This window comes from Doryrhamphus excisus, chromosome 9 (assembly GCF_030265055.1).
Source record: "Doryrhamphus excisus isolate RoL2022-K1 chromosome 9, RoL_Dexc_1.0, whole genome shotgun sequence".
Classification (NCBI taxonomy): domain Eukaryota; kingdom Metazoa; phylum Chordata; class Actinopteri; order Syngnathiformes; family Syngnathidae; genus Doryrhamphus; species Doryrhamphus excisus.
The window spans coordinates 16,794,109-16,810,427 of record NC_080474.1 but is presented as its reverse complement, the minus strand read 5'-3'; the positions used below and the strand labels follow the sequence as shown (position 1 = coordinate 16,810,427).

The 16,319-nt window shown below is 41.4% G+C and overlaps 1 protein-coding gene and 1 long non-coding RNA gene across 5 annotated transcripts; one reads left to right on the top strand and one right to left on the bottom strand.

Moving 5' to 3' along the window:
* Positions 1 to 934: 934 nt before the first annotated feature.
* crfb2 (cytokine receptor family member b2) lies at positions 935 to 12,537 on the top strand. Of its 4 annotated transcripts, XM_058081774.1 has the most exons (8): positions 5,010 to 5,933; positions 6,049 to 6,167; positions 6,502 to 6,631; positions 6,753 to 6,928; positions 9,040 to 9,188; positions 9,290 to 9,449; positions 9,540 to 9,655; positions 10,487 to 12,537. In XM_058081774.1, exons 2-8 carry the CDS (start codon positions 6,119 to 6,121, stop codon positions 11,108 to 11,110), a joined length of 1,404 nt encoding a protein of 467 aa, XP_057937757.1. In that variant the 5' UTR covers positions 5,010 to 5,933; positions 6,049 to 6,118; the 3' UTR covers positions 11,111 to 12,537. The 4 variants fall into 4 exon arrangements, with proteins under 4 accessions (XP_057937756.1, XP_057937755.1, XP_057937754.1 ...); XM_058081773.1 differs by lacking the exons at positions 6,502 to 6,631; positions 6,753 to 6,928; positions 9,040 to 9,188; ... (1 more) ...; positions 9,540 to 9,655; positions 10,487 to 12,537 and adding an exon at positions 935 to 1,411 and having other exon boundaries at positions 1,712 to 5,933; positions 6,049 to 6,128; XM_058081772.1 differs by lacking the exons at positions 6,502 to 6,631; positions 6,753 to 6,928; positions 9,040 to 9,188; ... (1 more) ...; positions 9,540 to 9,655; positions 10,487 to 12,537 and having other exon boundaries at positions 935 to 5,685; positions 5,860 to 5,933; positions 6,049 to 6,112.
* LOC131135642 (uncharacterized) lies at positions 10,227 to 16,300 on the bottom strand. The gene is made up of 3 exons (XR_009131637.1): positions 15,986 to 16,300; positions 14,986 to 15,107; positions 10,227 to 12,862 (listed from the first exon to the last, which is right to left on the bottom strand). It is a non-coding gene; the product is annotated as an uncharacterized LOC131135642 (long non-coding RNA).
* Positions 16,301 to 16,319: the final 19 nt, after the last annotated feature.

The window sequence follows — 16,319 nt, the reverse complement described above, 5'->3', positions numbered from 1 at the left end:
GTAGGGGTGTTATTTCCTGTGTAGAGGGCTCCAATATAGCTGAAACCCATATTTAGAAGGTTGCACACCCATTTATAAATAATGAATCCTACTTTGTGAAGACCTGGATGGACCAGCTCTTTTGTTTTCAACAAGACTCGCCACTCGATACTTGGTATCGATATTATTGATATTTTCATTAATTTTCCAAGGCTTTGTGTGTGTGGGCATTACTCCGACATATTGAATCACAATGAACAAAGAATTGTTAGCTAACAAACCCCACGGAGATTGAAACGTTTTTCCACCAAAACAAAATAAACTGGAAAAAAATGCCCCAAGCCAGTTGGACCAGATGGACAACTGTCAATCACGTAAGTCGCCATGATATTGATTGTGATACATGAAGCACATAGCACAGGTACAGGTCAGTTATGTAATTGACACATTTTTGGAGGGGGTTTTACAGTTGAAATAGGTGTGTCCCATTATGTGCATTGTCAATCGCTACTGTTTTCCCCTCTTTAGAAAGCAAATAAGGATTATGGATGATAAGCAATTTCCTTTCATTTTTTAGGTTGGTAACAGTTAATTATGACCAAAAAAATGCCTAATGTAAGATTAAAACATGTGGTGCTTCAAATTGGTAGACAAGACCATTCTTTTCTATGTAGCCTGTCCTCATTAGTGTCGCAAGGGGGTATGCTGGAGCCTATCCTAGTTGACTTTGGTAGCACCAAGGGGGAGGAAAACCTAGGCACACATACAAACTCCACACAGAGCTGTCCAACGAAGATTTTGAAATCCTAGTCTAAATATGTATATATCTTCACAATTTTGGATAGTCACCGATGCACCACCAAATGTATTGCTTCATATTATTAGATGTTATTATAAAAGTATTGATAATTGTACTGGAAGCAGTTAGATAGGAACTAACGTGATGCGTATCCGGTAGGACACATTAAGAGGTGACACGTTCCCATGTCGAAGGAGGTTAATAAAGCTTCAGATGAAGACCTACGTGAGCCTTCTCTATGCACGTCCACACATCATAGCACATGGTGTCAGAAGTTAAGAAGCCCGTCTCAGGCAGAGATCGGAGGACGAAGTCGGTGAGAAGCAGCAGTCTTTCCGCAAGCCGAAGTGAGAGACTAAGAGGCTAAGTGCTACCGGCTAAGTTAACGGCGCAACGAGAGGTCCGGAGGACAGCGCAACGATGATGGATTCCCTGTTTTCAATCAACCCACCTGAGAACTTTGATTTTGGTGACTACTCGTCGTGGCCCAACTGGATTCGCCGTTTCGAAAGGTTTCGTGTTGCGGCGGGACTAGACGGCAAAGAGGAAAGCTACCAAGTAAACGCTTTAGTGTACACAATGGGTGATAAAGCAGATGATATTTTGAGCACGCTCGGGTTGAAAGACGAAGAGGTTAAAAAGTACTCGTGTGTGAAAGAAGCCTTTGATAAACACTTTATAGGCAAGCACAACGTGATATACGAGAGAGCACGTTTTAACAAAAAGTGTCAAGAACCAGGGGAATCGGCTGAGTCCTTCATTGCTTCAGTTTACAAGTTAGCAGAAAACTGCCAGTATGGACCACTGCAGGACGAAATGATAAGAGATAGGCTAGTGGTGGGCATACAGCACCAGGGCCTGTCAGAAAAACTGCAGATGGATGGCGGATTAACGCTGGAAAAAGCAGTGCTACAGATAAGACAGCATGAAGAGATAAAGAAGCAGCAACCAGTCATGAGGGAAACAAATGTTAAGGACATTAAGGAGGCAAATGTGGACGCATTAAAGTTTAAGAAAAAGACTTTTAAAGAGAACCAAGCACGAAAACCATTTGAAACAAAGTGTCAGTTTCAAAACCAAAGGGGGAACAAGTACTGTGGACGCTGTGGCAAATCACCTGCACACTCCAAAAATGACTGTGCCGCCAGAGACGCAGAGTGCAGAAAATGTCGAAAAATGGGACATTTTGCAGCTCAGTGCAGGTCAGGCAGAGTTGGAGCAGTCCTGGAGGATGAGGACAACATTTTGTTTTTAGGAACAGTTTCGGCAGGAGCACAGCCCACCAACTGGAAAAAGACACTGGAAGTAAATGGCAAAAATGTGACATTCAAACTGGATACAGGAGCTGACGTGACCGTGATACCAGCTGCTATCTACTCAAAAGGCATCTATGGCCCACTCACCAGAGCAGAGAAGCCCCTGTGTGGTCCGAGTGGTGAAACCCTGAAAGTGAAAGGTCAGTTTGATGCTGTAATAAAATACAAAGACAATGCAACAACACAGCCCATTTATGTCGTACAAAGATTGTCTACACCTCTGTTAGGATTTCCTGCAATTTCAGCACTAGGCCTGCTGCATCCTGTGGACAGTGTCAAGGAGCTAGAGGCTGACATGAAAAAACTGTACCCCAAGGTCTTTACAGGACTGGGCCTCCTAAAAGGAGAGTACAAAATAAAGCTGAAAGAAGATGCCAGGCCCTATGCACTGTCACTTCCGCGACGAGTCCCACTACCTTTATATGACAAGGTGAAGGCAGAACTCAAGAGAATGGAGAAAATGGGAGTGATTGAGCCGATTGAGGAACCTACAGAGTGGTGCGCAGGAATGGTGGTGGCTCCTAAGCCCAATGAAAAAGTCAGAATCTGCTCAGACATGACTCACCTGAACGAGTATGTTTGCAGAGAGCGCCACATCCTGCCTGCTGTCGATGAAACATTGGCAAAGTTAGCAGGAGCAACAGTCTTCACAAAACTGGATGCCACAGCTGGATTTTGGCAGGTGCCTCTACATCCAGACTCAGTTCCGCTGACGACTTTTATAACACCGTTTGGAAGATACTGCTACAAAAGGTTGCCATTCGGAATATCGTCAGCACCGGAACATTTTCAAAAGAGACTCACTCAGATGATGACAGGACTGGAGGGAACTGTGTGTCACGCAGATGACATACTGGTTTTCGGATCCACCAGAGAACAGCACGATCAAAGACTGCAAAGAGTGCTGGAGCGGCTCCAGCAGGAAGGGCTGACTCTCAACAACGATAAGTGTCAGTTTGCAGTAGTAAAAGTCATGTTCCTGGGTCACATCGTGACAGCACAGGGCATTGAAGCGGACCCTGGCAAAATCAAAGCGATTATGGAGATGCCTACACCTAAAGATACTGCAGATGTAAAGAGGTTTGTGGGCATGGTGAACTATGTCGGAAAGTTTTCCCCACGTGTTGCTGAGCTCACACAGCCACTAAGAGAGCTCCTCAAAGCAGACACCGCTTGGGAATGGGGGGCAGCACAACAGCGCGCCTTTGATGAACTTCGACAAGAACTGAGCTCACCCACTGTCCTGGCTCAGTACTGTTTAAACAGAGAGACAAAAGTTGCTGCGGACGCATCCTCTTTTGGGCTAGGAGGAGTTTTGTCACAAAAACAACCAACTGGTGACTGGCGACCTGTGGCTTTTATTTCACGCAGCATGACAAACGCAGAGCGCAGATATGCCCAAATAGAGAAAGAGGCACTTGCGCTGACTTGGGCGTGTGAACGATTTCAGTCTTACCTGGTAGGGATGGACTTTTTGATCCAGACAGATCATAAGCCTCTTATTTCTCTACTAGGCGGCAGAGCTCTTGATGACTTGCCACCTCGTATTCTCAGATTCAGATTACGACTACTTCGCTTCACATATACAATCGAACACGTTCCGGGAAAGAACTTAATCACAGCTGATGCATTGTCCAGAGCACCCATCCAAGCTCCGCCCACGATGGAGGACAAGCAGTTGGAAGAAGATGTATGCGTGTCTGTCAACCAGATTTTGCAACAGCTGCCAGCAACAGAAAGTAAGCTTGCACAAATCAGACAGGCACAGGAAAAGGACTATACATGCAGAAAACTCAAACAGTTGATCCAAACCGGGTGGCCGACCAGCAGGAAAGCTCTCCCACCAGAACTTCAAGAGTATTGGCAGTACCACCAAGACCTGCTTGTTGCAGATGGGCTATTGATGAAAAGTGAAAGGCTTGTTATTCCAGCCAGCATGCAGGAAGAAATGCTTAACATTATACATGAAGGTCACCAGGGCATGACAAAATGCATCGCGAGAGCACAGCAGTCCATATGGTGGCCTGGTTTAACCAAAAGGATCAAGCTCAAAGTTGAAAACTGCCCAGTGTGTGCGCGGGAGGTTCACAACGTACCAGAGCCTCTCCTCACGACAGAACCACCTAACAGACCATGGCAGCGTGTGGCAGCAGATCTTTTCCAGTGGAATCGTGCCATGTACCTGTTAGTAATAGACTATTTTTCCCGATACATTGAAGTGGCCAATCTTACCTCAACTACTGCGGTCTCAGTGATTAACAAGATGAAAGCGATTTTTGCACGGCACGGGGTCCCGGAAACTCTTGTCACAGATAACGGCCCCCAATTTTCAGCAGCAGAATTTGCGGCATTTGCAAGGGACTATGATTTCAACCACGTGACTTCAAGTCCCCACTACCCTCAGAGTAATGGGGAAGCGGAGAGGGCTGTGAGGACTGTCAAATCTCTCCTGAAGAAGGGGGAGGATCCACACAAGGCTCTCATGGCGTACAGGGCCACACCCTTGGCTCATGGCTCGTCACCTGCACAGTTGCTGATGGGTCGTAACATCAGGACACCGCTGCCCGTCAGTCAGGAGAAACTTCAACCAAAATGGCCAGATCTTCGACTATTCCGGAGCAAAGACCAGGATCAGAAACACAAACAAGCTATCTGGTTCAACAAGAGACACAAAACACAAATAAAACAAGAGCTCACACCAGGACAAAAGGTCTGGGTGAAGAACACCAACGACGCAGGAACAATCAGCAGTCCAGCCAACACCCCGAGGTCATACAACATTGACATGCCGTCGGGACATCTCAGGAGAAACAGATCTCACATCAGAGTGATTCCTGAGGGTGCCACAGTCACAAGATCGGGGCGAGTTGTTCGCACTCCGCAGAGACTGGACTTATGATAATAAGATAGGACGCTGTGGTCCACAGGGCAGAATAATCCCTGCACAGCTTTGGGGGACCCAGGCAGTCACACCTGACCCCTAGACAGGTTCTGTGTCATGTTTGTTAAAAATGTTTATTAGAATTGTGACACTGTTAAAAGAAAAAAAAAGAGGAAAGAAAAGGGAAGGTTGGTGCAATTTTGGCATGATGTAAAAGCACTTAAATGTTTATTGAATTTCATGTCTCAATGTTTATTATTAATGTTACAGAAACAAGAAGAGCTAAATAATAAGAAAAGGGTTCTGTGAAAAATAAATAGAAATATACACTCTAAGCTAAAGGGGGGAGATGTACTGGAAGCAGTTAGATAGGAACTAACGTGATGCGTATCCGGTAGGACACATTAAGAGGTGACACGTTCCCATGTCGAAGGAGGTTAATAAAGCTTCAGATGAAGACCTACGTGAGCCTTCTCTATGCACGTCCACACATCATAGCACAATAATTATTACATTTTCTGAAAAAGAAAGTAAAAAGGCAGTAACACGCCCCAAATCGCGTGGAGACATTGAAGTTTGTCCCATTGGTCTTGCCGTACCACTTACTTACTGTGGCTGAGACACTACTGCATGAAATCATCTGACATCAACTGGCTTCCTTCAGGACTCAAGTAAAGAATTTGGACATTTCCAAATATAATTATAACGAAGTACGTTGTACGGTCAGTTATTGGTGTTTTTTTGCTGTACACTTCGTACACAGTCACCGTTGATTGTGTGAAATTGCGAAACTCGTTTTTTTTTAAACATACTTATGGTTTGACGTAATCAGTAGCGACATAGAATTTTCTATTTTGATTTAAATGCAACACTTTTACTCCAAGTCCTTGTATGTGTTGGATCCTGACGGTGGACTTGGTGGGTGAACCGAAGAAGTGAAACATCTAATGAAGACACAGTATGTCCATTCACTTTACTAAAGTTACGCTTGAATTGTACAATGCTATATTACTCTACGTAAATGACGTACTGCATAGAATTACATGTATTTGTGCTTATCCTGTGTCCTGTAGCTGCCAGAAGAGTCCAGTGATGCTGTGAAAATCATGGAGGGCTGCAACTAGTGGAGGGAAAGTGGCTGACATGATTGTTGTCTTGATGTTTATCACAACACTTCCCCGGATTCTCACAGGTTTGCTTATTGTCGTGTTATATTATGTTTACATTCACCAAAAAAAAAAACCAGAAGGGTAGATGGACAACTAGTGAGAAGCAAATTCATGGGAGTATGCCAGGAGTGGGAAGAAAGAGAAAGAGAAACTGTTTAGTAACGTAATATGGATTGGGATGACACAACAGCACACCTAACATCATAAAGACATTTGACACCATCAGCATGTTCAGATGTAGAGGTAGGAGATATACAGAACAGGGGAAATGGTCATAACTTTTTGCACATTTTCACTTATCCACACTTAACAGCATTAACCTACATATCAATAATGTCTATTGTGTCTGTTTTGCAGTTATGAGTGAACTTCCCCAACCAGTCAACATTACCCTGACTTCCATTAATTTCCTTCATATGCTAACATGGGAGTCTGGACCTGCAACGCCTATGGATGTTTATTACCAAATAATGACCATTACGGACACGTGAGTGTCAACATTATCCTGAATGATATTCTCCATGATGATGATGCTGATTATTGTACGTAGTATAGTGTCATAAATGATACTAATCAAAGGAGTCTGTTTGTGCTACTCTGTCCTGCAGGGGGACTACTTGGGTTCCAGTGACTGCTTGTCAGCATGTGGAGTACCCACTGGTTTGCAACATGACGGAAGCCTTCTCCGACCCAAGTCAGGTGTACATAACACAAGTTGTAGCCAAGCTGGGGGCTCAGGCCTCTTTGCCAACCACTCAGCCTGGATTCCAGCCCATCAAAGACAGTAAGTTATACTTGAGTTACATTGAGTTCATTTAAGACATACAAATGTGTGTATCATTGTGTTGTCATTATATTTTCATTCATTCATTCATTTTCTACCGCTTATCCTCATGAGGGTCGCGGGCGGTGCTGGAGCCTATCCCAGCTGTCTTCGGGCGAGAGGCAGGGTACACCCTGGACTGGTCGCCGCCAGCCAATCACAGGGCACATATAGACAAACAACCATTCACACTCACATTCATACCTATGGACAACTTGGAGTCGGCAATTAACCTAGCATGTTTTTGGAATGTGGGAGGAAACCGGAGTACCCGGAGAAAACCCATGCATGCACGGGGAGAACATGCAAACTCCACACAGAGATGTGGAATTGAACCCTGGTCTCCTAGCTGTGAGGTCTTTGCGCTAACCACTCGACCGCATTTATCTTTTTGTTCATAAAAATTGGCATATTTCATACATAGTTGCAAATGATGATTAATCACAATTAATTAAGTGTGATTAATTTGACAGTGTTTGTCTTTTTATATCATCAAAATCAAAGTATTTGATGATGTTCTCTGCAACTCGGCTCTACAAGATGAAATCATAAATATGATTGATGAAGATGACACCCTGGTGAAATCCACATGTCACTTAATGATTTTTAGTCATAGCATCCCCTACCGTACCCCCCTCCCTTCTCCCCAAGTTATATTAAACTTAACTACTGAGTGTTATATCAGAGCAACCGGACTCGCTTGATTTTTAAGTTATTGTTTCACTTCTCATTCAGGTCCATGTGCAAATGCTCCGATTCAACTCCCCAGATACAGTGGCGTGGAAAAAATGTCTCCCTCCTTCCTGATGTCTTATTGTTTTGCATGTTTGTCTCACTTCCTGTTTTATATAATCAAACAAATATGTGTAAATATACGACCAGTATATGCTCCAGAATACTCCCACGACCCTAGTGAGGATGAGCGGCATAGAAAATGAATGGAAAATGTAAATATGAATCAATGACAACACAACTGAAGATAAAATGCAGTTTTTAAATGAAACTTTGTATAATTAACTCTGGAACTGTTCTAGACCTGATGACAGCCACACCTATTCTCAATCAAGAAACCACTTAAGTAGGACCGGCCTGACAAAGTGAAGTAGACCAAAGGATTCAAACTAGTCCAAAATCGTATTGAGATGCTGTGGCAAGACCGTAAGATCGGTTCATGCGGGTAAACCCTCCAATGTGGCTGAATTACAACAATTCTGCAAAGAGGAGTGGGCCAAAATTCCGAAATACAATCACTTTTTTCCCACATGGCCATGTGGGTTAGGTTTTTCTTCTTTTAATAATCACAACTTTTATTTAAAAACTGTATTTTGTGTTCTGTTTTGTTATCATTGACTAATACTCAAAAGTGTTTGATGAGCTGTGACAAAAAAAAAATCATAAATCAGGAAGGGGACACTTTTGCATCACTGTGTATATATCTATATATGTATAGTAAATTATTAACAACTTATTATTACCAAATAATATTATTACCAATTTATGAGATGGTTTTTTACTCCGGTTTCCTCCCACATTCCAAAAACATGCTAGGTTAATTGGCGACTCCAAATTGTCCATAGGTATGAATGTGAGTGTGAATGGTTGTTTGTCTATATGTGCCCTGTGATTGGCTGGCGACCATTCCAGGGTGTACCCCGCCTCTCGCCCCAAAGACAGCTGGGATAGGCTCCAGCACGCCCATGATCATCGTGAGGTAGAAAATACTCAGTAATTGACAAAATCAAACACTAAAAGTACATTGACACAAAGTAGGATGTGTTCAACCATGCTGACAGTTGTTGTTTTTTAGGATTTTATGGTTATTTTTACTATACTGCATTGCAGCTCAGCGGTGGGTGGAGGGTATTTTGTTTTGGATTTTGCTCTGTGACACTGCTTTAAGTGTTATTTTGTTATTTAAGTGTTATTTTATTCTAGTATGTATTATTATTTTGAATGAAAAGGACATTTGTTTTGGGTTTGTGGCTTGACCAGCTACAATAAATCAAAATGTCACTGTGGACCTTACAGATTTTTGTTGAAGTACCCTTACTATATGTGTTTCTGTGATTTAGCTTACCTGGACCTGCCTTTAATGGTTGTGACTCCTTGTGGACTAAATCTCTGTGTGGACCTTCATCCTCAAAGGCAGCATCTGTTAGATTTCTATGAATCTCTTTCTTACCAACTCAGGATTAAGAGTAGCAGTGTCGAAAGAGCCCAGGTAATTTATTTTATTTTCATCTGAATGCTGGCATTCAAGAGAGCTTGTATTTGTCTTGAATTGATATTACTACTGTATCTGATTTCTGTTTGTGGTCACAGTTCCTTCAGGAAACCAAATCTCTGAAGAGAGTCATAGTGAAGAACCTCGCTCCCGGCAGGGGTTACTGCATCTCAGTTCAGTTCTTTGACAAGGTAGTCCCGAGGGTGTCCAACTACAGCCAACCTCAATGCGTCTTTACCTCGAGCATCTATACATCAGGTACTTCCTTTGCTTTGGAGTATGGCTATCTCACTATTTTAGTCTGTTTAATACTGGCTAACATTTTCTCACCTTTTGTTGTTTTCCAAGAGTCACTCATCTTAGTTGTGTTCTTTGTCGTGGTGATTGCTGCTCTCGTCATTGTCGTCTTTCTGGGCAATACCGGATTCATCTGTCTGAGGAAAACGTCAATGCCCTCAGTTCTGGTAAGTGAGCTCACAGTGAGCATTTGAACAGTATTTCATTCCATACACTAATAGTAAATGAAACATAAATCCATGCAATACATTTAAAAATTGTAGCTACAAAGGGTTCTGCGTGAAAATGAAATACAAATTTCAATTTGATGCCGTCTAAAGGTCGACGATAACCAAAACATACATTGCAGAAAACACGATTGGATATGTGGTTTACGCCTTATGTCCACCAGATGACGACACAGGCCGGTAGATGACTCCCAGTAATCCAGCTCATTGTAAAAGCATGTGGATAAACCCAAACTGGCAACAACGGTTTAAGGAGGCAATATTTGTTCAGATGTTCAGTTGTTTGATGAAATGAGGTGTGTCTGTCTTTAAGAGGACGCAAATCTACTTCTACTAAGGTACAAAGTAACTGATTAGTGAATAAGAGTTCAATTATTCAGTAAGAACAGATCTCTCTGGTGTTAAAATGTTTAATTCGTTCATTCAAGGTAATTATTTATTATTCCACTCAACAGGCCATTAATAATTTAACCTTTTTATTTTAACTTTTTTGCAGACCACATTGGATAAAAGTAATTTGATGGAGGGGCATGGATCATTACGACATACTGGCTCATACAAAAACACAACACATCCACAGTAATTTAACACATCACATAAATCAACAAATAAGTGCTAAACAAAACACGTAACTTAAAAATTTTATTTCCGAATGTCGCAAGGCATGCTGGGTAGTCCAGCTGCAACAGCAATGTGACCCATAGGACCCATAAAACATGAGACCAACCTCCTACTGAATGTCTCAATGGTTTCCTTTATCTGCGATCTCAGATGTCCATCCCTCACACTGAAGAGGTCCTTCTGCTTGTGCCCCAAAAAGCATCATTGTCTTCCCTCGTCATCAAAGCACCTCTGCACTCTCCAGACGAAGAGATGGACTCTTCAGAAAACAGCAGTGGCGGTTATGAAATGCGCCAGGCTTCCAAACTTCTCTGTGCCTCCGTGCCGTCGTCTTCGTCTTTCTCGGAACCACTACCGAACAGCTCGTCAAACTTATATTCCATGTCTTTCCCTGTAGGAATTTTTAGTCCACAGCCTCAAGTCTGGATTTGGAATGATACATCTTTGAACGCAGCATCAAAACACATGACGGTAAACGGAGCCTCAATCTTGAATTCAGACCACGGTCTACTTGCACACGAAGGAAGGCTAGAGCTGATGGAGGAGGAGAATGAGGACATTGGAGAGACGGACAACCTGAATGTTAACCTACACACGTTAATTTTGGGCAGGTTTGTGGAGGAAGAGGAGGAAAAAAGCCTTTCTGAACAATCGGATGTGGATTGCTTTGTCCAACAAGAGACTGAAACCTCGCCAGTGACGCCCACTGAGGATTGCATTGAAACAAGCGATACAGATGAACACTTTGTTTACATGAAGCGTTCATCTTCATAGGACACAGCTATTTTGTCAGCCGCTGAGATTTTCTGCAATATGTTGGGTTGTTTGACAACAACGAATGGGTAAAAATATATTTGTATTGCCCACATTCTGTACAAAAAAAAAGATAACCAGTTTTTATGTGTCCCTTCACTGACATAGGACAATATTTTCCCCTTCATTATGCCCTCTAATCATGAGGCAGACTCTTCTGATGGCTCTGCATCAAATGAAAGAAAAGAGAAGTGAAATAAGGCGTTGTAAAATGTTCAGAAAGTGGAGAAATACTGACCAACATTGGCTAAGCCACTCAAACGCAACAGCAGCCCGTCATGAAGGATAAAAATGGTTTCCTTAGAGGGATGTGAAAGAGTCTACTCCGGTGTCTCGTTATTGAGACATCCTCCCCGATATGCGTGTCTCTCCCTGACTTGCAACGACCCTTCCAGTGTGCAAGGATAGAAGGAGTTTTGTATTACTTTTTTTTATTATTCATTTAATTCGGAAATTTTTAGTACTGTACTTTATATGTCCTCTGTACGTTCTGTGTACTGTGTAAATGTTGATATAGCAATAATTTAGGTAGAATTTCCAACTTACACTAAAACTCAACTTACATTGCTGTCCTTGGAACGGGACTCGTGTACTTTGATCGAGAACCTCCTGTAATTTCACTCACTTTTCAGCTCAGCATTAATTATTAATTATTAATTAACAGAGCGGTACAGAGCCTTCCTTCCAACTCTGTGTAAGGCAGAGGTTCCTGATTTTAAGCACACGGCAACACTGTTTTATGGAACTGTAACATTTTTATCTCATTCTAGTTTTATTGTTTGTATTTTTAGTCTGTATTTTGTGTATATTGTCTGATTGTGTGAGCTATGAGGTATACCTGGGTTTCCCCTAAGGGGATTATTACAGTATCTACTGTATCTATCTAGATATCTATTTATAGGTGCAGTCACACTTGTTGTCCAGTATCAAAAATTCTGGAAAGATACAGTAGCATCCTTTAAGTCAACGCCCCCAACATTAGTAGTCAACCTCACTGAAATTGAAAACATTGCTTCTACATTTACTTTTGACTTTGGTCAGAGACATCAAGAAAACATTGTGAATTTGTTTTATTTGAAATGTTAGTATAATCACCGAAGAGGGTATTTTAAGTTTAGTTTCTCTTTTGCAAGTTCATTATTTTTTGTTTACAATTCACTCAATTTTTTGACAATGTTTCCAACAAGACCACAACAAATGGGCACTGTTCTGAACAGTCAGAAATCAGATTTACAGTGCTATAGGAATTAAAGTATGGCCAGTTGCATTATTATTTTTACTTGTGACATTATTTCCAGTGAATGAAAAATAAATAATATGTTATTGAATACTCTTTAATGGCAATTAATAACACGCCCATCCCACTCAATACACTTTAGATGGACTTTTTATGAACATTGTTTTTCTCTACATCCATTACCCCAAAGTGAGTCTTTCCAATATGCTGTGCCGCCTACTACACTTGCTCTTCCACTTTATTTGACTCCAAGTCCTCAGTAGGAACAACCTGCATGGGCGTGCAGCAGCCAGCACAGACGTACTTTAGAAAGCAGAGATACGCGCTGCCAGACACAACTACTGTCAGAATGATGATGATGGTAGCCCCGAAAGCTGGTGAAACAGCATCCTCCAAGATGGACCTGAGGCCCCCCGTGCTGATTTTGTCAAATTCCCCGACTGTTGGGTGCTTGTCAGGTTCACTGATAGTTTTGCCTGCAAGCACAGGGAGGAAGTTCAGTGTTACCTCGTAGGGCTGCAAATTGTATCCAAAGCCACAGTTTGGTCAAAATACAAAATACATTAGCATATATCCTCGTGAAACACATAAAGCCTAAAACCTAAATGCAGAAAAACCAAGCAAGAAACTAATAAGGTGATATGACTGAGCTGAAAAAAACACAACAAGACACAAAGGCAACATTATAGGCGGCTATTTCTCTGCCCAGACCCATAAGTATTAAATGTCAAAATTTCTGTCACCGAAGATTTACGTCATAGCCTGCGACACACGTTTCTATCAGCAGGGCGGGATGCCCGGCAGGTGGCAGTTGTCAACAAACCGGCGTCTGTGTGATGGGCCATGGATCCCAAAGTGAAAAAGAGAAAAATAACCGAAAAGAACAGAGGATTAAACGTTTCTTGGACCGAATCATTTGCATCCATTGCATTCATCTTACATGCCCGATGTTGAGAAGCTGACAAGTCATGTCCGAAAACAGAAGTCACATTAAACGGGTAAGAACACAATCCTGTCATATGCACATATTTCGTAACAAAGTGGCTGTTTTTATTTATTAAGTGATTTCAGATTTTCGTCAGTATGTATTTGGAACGACACTTAGGGGTATTATTGTGTTTTTTTGCTCGGGTCCGAGTGTTACAGGCATTTGCCTTGGACAGCTATGTACGGTGAACTTGCATGAACTTTGAACCAGGAAGTTCGTCCGGCGTGAAATGCATCGGGGCTGGAATGTTAAAATAAAGTTGGTTGGAAGCAACAAGTAACATTTTCCTTCTTTTCTGAAGTCAGGTCGCCCTTATTACGGTTCGGAGCTGAATAAAACTTAACACGAGGATAGCTATGTTGGTTAGCTAGATACTTTATTCATATATCTACCTACCTACTTACCTGACAAGTTAACACAAGGATAGCTAAGTTAGTTGCGTGTCAAAAGAGAAGAGGACAGTTTCTACGTTTTACCCTTGCACCGACTTACTTGGCATTTGCACAGAAATCAAATTTAAACTGTTTTAATTTGATTTTATATATTTGACCTTTTTTAAGGCTGCTGTTTTATTTTTATAAATGCAGGCTGCGTTTTTGTTGCACTCTCTTTGTTGCCCAGATAAGGGGCAGTGAGTTATACACGTTCCATTTTTTTGTTTTTTCGAATCCTCAAAATAAAAATTACGTCAAAAATCGGATTTCTTTATAGCATTTCTTTAATTTCAATTTATTAATATTGTAATGAAGTTAAACTTGAGGCGTCATCGTACAACAAAGTCGTCACGTGGTGCTTCACTCCCTACAGGATGTGCTGCAGGGAAAATAAGCATTTAATCATGAAGGCACATTATGTATTTGTAGCCAACTTAGTCATTTTGATAGTAGGATAATATAGCTAATATAGATGCATACAGCATGTGTTGCCTTCATTATAAGGCTTTGAATTTTTTGCGGCTCCAGACACATTTCTTTTTTGTTTTTTTTGGTCCAATATGGCTCTTTCAACATTTTGGGTTGCCAAACCCTGGCCTAATGGTTAGCATGGAGACCACACAGTCAGGAGGTCTTAGACAACGGTTGTTTGTCTATGTGTGTGCGTCAATGAATCAGAAACGCTGAGAGTTAGCATGCTGCGACAACATGGGGATGCTAAATGTCAATAAAATGACCATTTGTGCTGGGTTGGACTTCTCTACTGTTGTATTACTGTAGTTTTTCTGTCATTGTGTTTGGGTTTATTTAGCATAAGCTGATAGGCTCCCACTGAAGTTGGAAGGGCAAAGTGAGTAGCAGCAAGTAGCAGAGAGGAGAAAATTGAGGAGCTTGTGACAGTTGTCAGTGAAACTAATGGGAAATTGGGCCATCTTGAATCTCCGAATCTCTTGGGGATCTTGATGTGGAGTTTTCATATTCTCCATGTGTGTGCATGGGTTTTCTCCAGGTACTCCGGTCATGTCATGTCATGTCTCATCAAAGTAACATTACAGATGTCCAGTGAACATAATACTACATATAAATTGTCCTTCAATATTTTTTGACTAATAATCGTTTTATGCAAGAGATCATTCAGGGTCACCAAAATTCCGAACTAAGCAGAGCTAATACTTACAGTATGCAGCCTGAAACGCCACATAGAAGACAAGAAGAGATGGTAAAGGGAAGAAATGTTTCTCTAACATTTTACACAGGTCTGGTCGAGCGTGGCAATTGTACACAGCATCGCACAGAAACCTGTAAGAGAATACATCCCAGTCAGATTGATGTGAAATGCATATGATGTGTGCATGTACAGTCTGTGTGTTCCGTATTGAGTTCTTTCATCCATCCATTTTCTGTACCGCTTATCCCCAGAAGGGTTGCAGGTCGCAGGGCAGGTGTACACCCTGGACTGGTCGCAATCCGATACCGATATTGACAAATTTTACTCAAGCATGTTTTAAAAATAGATCCATCCATCTTCTCATTCCCATTCATTCCTTCTACATTTTGAAGCTCTACTGGTATCCATTCAATACCAATACTACTCTCTTTTATTTGTTATATTTCAACCAATCCGCCCACCTAAATCAGCAGGGGATCAAATAACTGTGAACAAATAAGTATATATTATTTGACGGTTAATGCCTTATCATTTAATAAATAATGAAAGGCAATTAAACATAAATAAAAGTTTTAAAAATTATTAAATGAAAAAAGTTTAATAAATAAAAAACAAAGGTTCAGAAGAATAGTTTGTGTCTTGTAAGAGTTTGGAATAATAATATCACACAGTCTTCACTGTTCTTCCTTGTACCATGTAAATATCATTTGCTTATCTCATAGTTCTTTATTCACTCCATTGCATATGAATTGACATATTACGTTATTGTATTTATCACGTGCTGTCAATACACATAATAAATAGTGTGTTTTTTCCCCATGTTTATGTTTACATGTCTGCACGGAGGAGCTGCTTTAAATCTCCAGGCATTCTATTCTATTATTTCATTCCACATATCGATGTTACTGTTGTTCATAGGAACACGTTTATATATATTTTTTTACACTTACGACACCCGTGATTGGAAATAAATGAATCCAATGTAATTTAAGAGTAATACTGTACTTACCTTGGCTTTGTCTCCTCGTTAATAAACAAACACAATCAGAGATCGTCAACAATGAGATGTATCCCACCCTGGTTCCATCTGAACGTCGTCATTTGATGAAGACAAACACGACGCGCGTCAAGATGAAAATAAAGCGCCTCTTTTAAAGATGGGTAGGAAAGAAAATGGTCTCTTGTACAGTACCTCCTCTTCCCCACCATTCGGTGAAATGCAGCAAGTCTACCCCGTCAACCCTCACCATATAATCAGCACCAATTTTCAAAAAGGTACTGCACGCCTCGTATGATACATCTCCCCTTTAATGTTAATATTGCTACTCTAGCATCTCAGCTAA